The sequence below is a fragment of the Amphimedon queenslandica genome, unplaced genomic scaffold (assembly GCF_000090795.2).
Source record: "Amphimedon queenslandica unplaced genomic scaffold, v1.1 AMPQUscaffold_11747, whole genome shotgun sequence".
Classification (NCBI taxonomy): domain Eukaryota; kingdom Metazoa; phylum Porifera; class Demospongiae; order Haplosclerida; family Niphatidae; genus Amphimedon; species Amphimedon queenslandica.
Genome location: NW_003548011.1, coordinates 1,992 through 8,094, shown reverse-complemented (window position 1 = coordinate 8,094; position 6,103 = coordinate 1,992). Strand labels below are relative to the sequence as shown.

The window sequence follows — 6,103 nt, the reverse complement described above, 5'->3', positions numbered from 1 at the left end:
AATGCATCTATCTATGTATAATACCTTGGCTCTCAACAATAGTAGCAACTCTTAAACTTTTCCAGTATGGTTTTAGCTCAAGGTCATCTTTTATCATGTCAGTAATAAGATTTTTTTGTGCCCCATAAGGAGTGAGGACAGCTATGCTCTCATGCTTAACATTATGATTCATCACCAACTTCTTAATACATTTTAACTAAAAGAAACGAAACATTATGGCACATTTATCCTGCAAAAATAATACAATGCAATTTCAACTGATATTGTACATGACAAATTTTAATCTAGCAAGATTTTGGTCAATTTTGTTATGGTACACATAGTGATAAAATATTGCTATTTCAGAGTTATGACAAAAATAATTATTTTGATGAGGAAAAATTAAACTTTGGATGCTAAAGTAAAAGTAGTTTGCTGCAGCACAAAGCATACTTAAATGTATATGCATGCATCACATACACTCTGCTAATACAGAATAAAAATGCCTTACCACTGCTTTAGCTTCCTGCTCATTGCATTTAGAATGAGAATCTATTTCTTTTGAATGCTTGCTATCAGTAAATTTTTCTACTCCATAAACTTTCAGAAACAAAACAGGGTATTGCTGTCCTCTAGGCCAAAACAAATCTATGGATTGAGTAAGCGGACGTCTTTCTTTGACAATTTGATCAGCCTTTAATTTACTGTTATAGAAAATACCCGATGGTCCTTGGCATATGAATGAATGCTACACAAAATAAAAAAAGCTTGTTACCTAAACACCAATAATTGTTGTAGCATACACTTACTGGAATGGCAATTAACTTACCATTCTATATTGTAGCTCCAATGTTATCAAGTAAGAATCTTCACTTTCAGCATATCTCTCAAACTGGTTGGCATATCTTTCAAACAATGAAGTACCCAGGCCACACTCTTTGGCTGGAGGATATTTTATGACTGGTTGTAGCTGCTTGTGATCTCCTATCAGCACTACATGTTCACATAAACTGCTTGCAGCTATTGTCTCAGGCTCAGTGGCCATACCAGATTCATCTATTATACACTGAGCTAGTATGTCTTTGGAATTCAACAATCGCCGACTGCATGTTTCATTACAAGTGCAAAGAATAACATCATAATTATTCTGAATTTCACTTTTCTCTGAAGAAGTTATCATATCTTTATAACTAGACAAAATAAAAAATATCATATATTATTAATAATGAATAACAATAATTTTGTATCAGTTTACCAAAGTAATTTGCACTTTTAACATGTTGTAGTATTTATTCCATTTTATAAGCATTAGATGTATGTATGTTACATTAATTTACGGAAGTTCATGATTACATACATGTAGATCTAATAACATAGCAGACCTTGGGTCAAGTACAAAACCTCAATTACAATACGCTCCTTTTGTAAAAGTAGACTCGATTAAAAATGCCATGTTGATATAATTTCAATTAAAATACTATTTTTGATATGTTTTTGTATGCAAAAAACATGGCTTGTTCTAAAGAAAACAGCAGTTCAACTGTCATACAGTAGAAGTAATAACGTATTTGTCCCCAGGATTTTCTACAAATTAGTCTAAGTGAGCTAACAGCTTACAAGCACTGCACTATAGTGCATGGCTTTTGAAGCAATTCTTACAATAAATTCAATTTTGATGATATACAACATCAGAGCATGTGTATGTATCATAAAAATGTGACCATAATTGACAAAAGGTACCTTATGGCGGATTTTTAAATTCATGATTTTAATGAAAAATATTAACCTGTGAGTGCTCTGTCTGACCACCATTGTTTCTAAAAGTTACATGGTAACTTTTTGCATCCTCTGGAGTAAATTGATGATAAATGGAGGTCAGGAAGTTGGATTTTGTAGGGTATAAAGTATAAAGACCAATTTTCCTATCCGCCATAAGGTACCTCAGTTTTGTCAATTATGGTCACAAATTATAAAATTAGGAATTCTCACCTAGCTGTTTTTGACAAAATTTGGCCCGAAACTGTCTACTATAGTATATAGTCTTGGGCCAGATTTTTGAGCAACTTAAAAAATACATATTAGTAACGTGGTAGCGTTACTAAGTAGGATTCACAGTCGTATATCTACGGATTCACCCCCAAACAAAATGGCTGCCACTACTTTGCAGCCTTGCTAATTGCTATACTGGGAAAAACGAGCTCCTATGCTTACCAGACTTTATAGAGGACCTCATCTTGACCAGAGGACTCCATTGGTACCACTAGCGTGGCTCTAAACCTAGTCTAAGAGGAAATTCAAAAATCGGCGAACCGGCCGTTTTGATCAGCCACCTTTTTTTCATCATCATCGTCATCAAGTCCTGGAAATTCAGTTGGCGAGCTGTATCTCGATCTTGACTGGTGCTAGAATTATAATTCTTACACCAGTCTACTCCAAAAGTCTATGCGCGGATCCATGTCCCCTAAAATCATTCTCCAAGATAAGAAAAAGTGACGTTATGACTGCTGTATCATGCCAGCTTACCTCCTGTCGCCATTTTGTTAATTATAGAGCATGTGCTCCAAAATTTGGGCGTGGTCGCGCATGCTCAGATCTCAGAACTGGGAAAAGCAATCAATTTTTTAATCTAGGTAGGCTAGCTGTGCTTGGGATCAATTGCATTACTTAGTGGAGGTTTCCAGCTAAAAGAATGTATTAATCTTACATATTATTCTTTTACCAAGTGTGCAATGAATTATTTTATTTTAAAAAACAATTAAAGTTATAATAATGCAATGATTATGACTTTGACATCAGGAAGAACAGGAATATATAGCTACAGAATTGCAGGGAAGTCTGGGAAGATGGAGTTTCTTGAACAAGAACTCATGTCAAGACTATAGTATTAATTTCACTTGTCATCAGTATAGTAGATATTCCTTCAGCATATCTATTAATGCTGTGACTGCTGTCTCTCATAGTAAATGCTGTAAAGTCATAACAATGATAATAATAATAAAGAAAATTACTGTTTGCATAAAATCAACAAGTATCACAATTGCAACTAAAAACATTATAAATATTATTTAAAAATTAACAAAAACAAGAACATAAAAAATTAAAAAAAAACAAGATTGAGTAGGATTCGGAACGACCAACGAAAATACGAAATGAAAATCCTAATCTCGTGACGCAAATTCTACTCTACATTGCAAGGTGATTCATAAGTTTTACATAAGAACATTAAAAGTACAATGTAAAGTAGAATTTGCCTTACGAGAGTAGGATTTCCATTTCGTATTTTCGTTGGTCGTTCGGAATCCTACTCAATCTTGTTTTTTTTAATTTTTTATGTTCTTAAAATTTAATTTTGATTGGAATTGGCTCAAACTTGATACACAAAATCAAAACATGTACCGTACTTCCTTGAATAAGGGCCCTATTCAAATAAGTGCCTACCATAGATATGTGTATTTGAGCCAGTATTATGTGCCCTAATTTTAGAGAGGTTCAAATAGCCTATTTTTTCCAGGAATATAGAGTTGTGGGTTCAAGCCCAGATTTGGTTTTTTATTTTATTTTTTGTGATTTTTGCCTCTGATAAGCAATAAACACCTAAGCCCTTATTCAAGGAAATACGGTACATATGCATCAAATACAATAATAACAATGGAGAATTCTTTCCTAGCCATTTTTGACAAAGTACTGTGGATAAGGGTTTTTTATAAAGCTTGCTAAACAGCACGCTTCATGAGTTGGCAAGAAGCTGAGTACTATACTGGGAAATTCTCATAGCCACACTTTCATCTACATGTATAGTACATGTACATATGATCATGTAATGTGAAGTGGCTATTGAGGTAAATTGAGAGCATTTTCCCTGCATTGATTCAGTATACACTTCAACAACTTAATTTTGATAAAATTCTAATTACATTTTGTTAAGGCTTAAGCCTCAATTACAATTATAATTTTAATTGTCCCGGGGTCTAAATTATCTAGTATGTCACTAAAGACTTACTTCTTTCTTTCAGTTGATGATGGAATGATACTTTGACTTAGAAGTTTTTGTAGTTTTGTTTCAGTAGTTCTTATTTCAGGGAAATTTTGCCTTATTATTTTGTGTAGAGATTCATTACGAAATTCTTCCAAGACAAGACCACCATCATTATCATCTTTTTCTGCTCTTTTTTGTGTCAGATCAAAAACAGGATCTGAGTAGTCTATACGCTCATGAGTACGTCCATAGATACGAAGAATTTTTAATCTTTTGCTTCCCAATTTCTCATTCAATAAATGCAGGTTTTCTATAAAATACCGAAGTTAAACTGCACTTTTCCATAAATTACTTACTATGAACCACATCTACTGATTTGTTAGAGGGACCACAATACAGTACTGACTTAAAGGAAGATGTTGGATCTTCTTCAAATATTTCTTTATTAGTTAATGAAAAAATGTAAGCTAAATGTGCCCCAGTCTCACTCTTTCCTGTACCTATAGCAAGTAAGTATAATAATAATTAATACTAATCATTACAGTGTTTTGAAGTTTTAGTTTAGCTACTTTATTCAAAGCTCATGCGATATGTGAAATTATAAATTATCATTATCAGCATAACTGAGGAGCAACACTTTAGTGATTTTCAATTGTCACAAATTAGTACTGATTTAATCACAAAATTAAACCTCTATTCATTTAGATCTAAATGCAATCATTATTTAGGGTACTGCCAATTCCAAAAAATTATTTCCATAAAAAATATCTTATAAATTACAAAAGTAAAGTAAAGCGGTATCATCAATAATTCAAAAATAGATATGTATTTTGGAACTACTTTTTATAAATGGCAGACAGTAGACAAGCATGATTTAAAATGATTCAAACTTCAACATGGTCATAATTATAGTTCTCATTACCTGGAGGTCCTTGGATCAACTGAAAACTGTTTGTCAGTGCTCTCTTAATTGAATCTTGCTGTATAGGATTTAATTCAATGCCACCCTCTCCTTTCCATAGTTGCTTTGCTAGTGGATTATCATTGAATACTTTTAGTGAGATCTTAGATTGCTCTGAATTGTGAATACATGCATAAAAAACAAACTATAACTGTTTTAAATTTACTTTTCACAACAGTGAATTTATTAAAATCTATTGATCTTGTGTCGGAAATTGCAATAGTTTTGGAAAGGCTAGACCAGTTGTCATCAACTCTCAATGCTTCCTTTAATCTTCCATATACTCGGCTAAAAGAATTATGATATGAAAATAATAATTAAAAATACCAATTGTTCCATTGCTTACTGAAAAGAATCTGGCATTGGTATTATTTGTATCTCACAATTTTGGTTTCCTTTTTTCAATTCTTGATACATATTCTCTGTGACTCTACATGAGTGATCACCTTCAGCACACATTCTTATTATAACGTCTTCATCCTTTTTCTTAGTTTTGTTATTTTCATTTCGCTTCACTTTGGTTACAACAAAGTGATAGACAGCATTGAGACTATCACTAATCTCATATCGAACACATAGAAAGTCACCAGATTTGATACTAATGAAATCCAATGAGTCTTGATTCCTGGGAGGTATGACAAGGGAAACTTCATTTGGCAAATAGTAAGGATCATCAACACAATTATCAACTCGAGTAAATTTGTTCCATTTTAAAGGAGCGAGTCTGATGAATATGAGATTCTTTGTTTTGACACTTTCATTAGCAGACTCAGCAATTAACACTTTACTCCAAAGCTCTACATACTGTTCTATTGAGTGGTATGCTGTATCACGTGATGCTTTTTGTAGCTGTACATCAGAGAAGCAGAGAGAAGGATTCTTGTTATGTTGAAGGCACACACGAACTGTTGGTGCTATCTCCATTAATTGAATAGCTGGTGTTGGGAGACACTCTTTAAGAGACTTTCCTAGCCAAACTGTCATTATATCATTAGCTGTAAAAGGTCGTTGAATTTCATACGCTATTGCAACACTCTCTTCATCACTTCTTGACTGGGGTTTGTCTTTACTGGCTTCTTGTTGCAATTGGAGAATTAAACTTTCTACTTTTTTAAAATTGTCTTTATTTTGACACTTCAGATACTGGTGTGTTACAAGCCAGTGTTCTGAACTCAAAGTAATATCTT

The 6,103-nt window shown here is 33.0% G+C and overlaps 2 protein-coding genes across 2 annotated transcripts in view; both read right to left on the bottom strand.

The window, feature by feature from the left end:
• LOC100641698 (helicase with zinc finger domain 2-like) overlaps positions 1-6,082 on the bottom strand; it is a 6,557-nt gene extending 475 nt beyond the window's left edge. The window contains exons 1-8 of the mRNA XM_020005062.1: positions 5,263-6,082; positions 5,083-5,204; positions 4,878-5,030; positions 4,312-4,455; positions 3,980-4,265; positions 809-1,169; positions 491-727; positions 25-196 (exon numbers count right to left, since the gene is read on the bottom strand). Of these exons, the coding sequence (XP_019860621.1) occupies positions 25-196; positions 491-727; positions 809-1,169; positions 3,980-4,265; positions 4,312-4,455; positions 4,878-5,030; positions 5,083-5,204; positions 5,263-5,900 (2,113 nt within the window). The 5' untranslated portion in view covers positions 5,901-6,082. The remainder of the gene's footprint in view (positions 1-24; positions 197-490; positions 728-808; positions 1,170-3,979; positions 4,266-4,311; positions 4,456-4,877; positions 5,031-5,082; positions 5,205-5,262) is intronic.
• The window catches only part of LOC109588957 (exosome complex exonuclease dis3-like), a 2,047-nt gene continuing 1,983 nt past the window's right edge, over positions 6,040-6,103 (bottom strand). The window contains exon 2 of the mRNA XM_020005061.1: positions 6,040-6,059. Within this exon, the coding sequence (XP_019860620.1) occupies positions 6,040-6,059 (20 nt within the window). The remainder of the gene's footprint in view (positions 6,060-6,103) is intronic.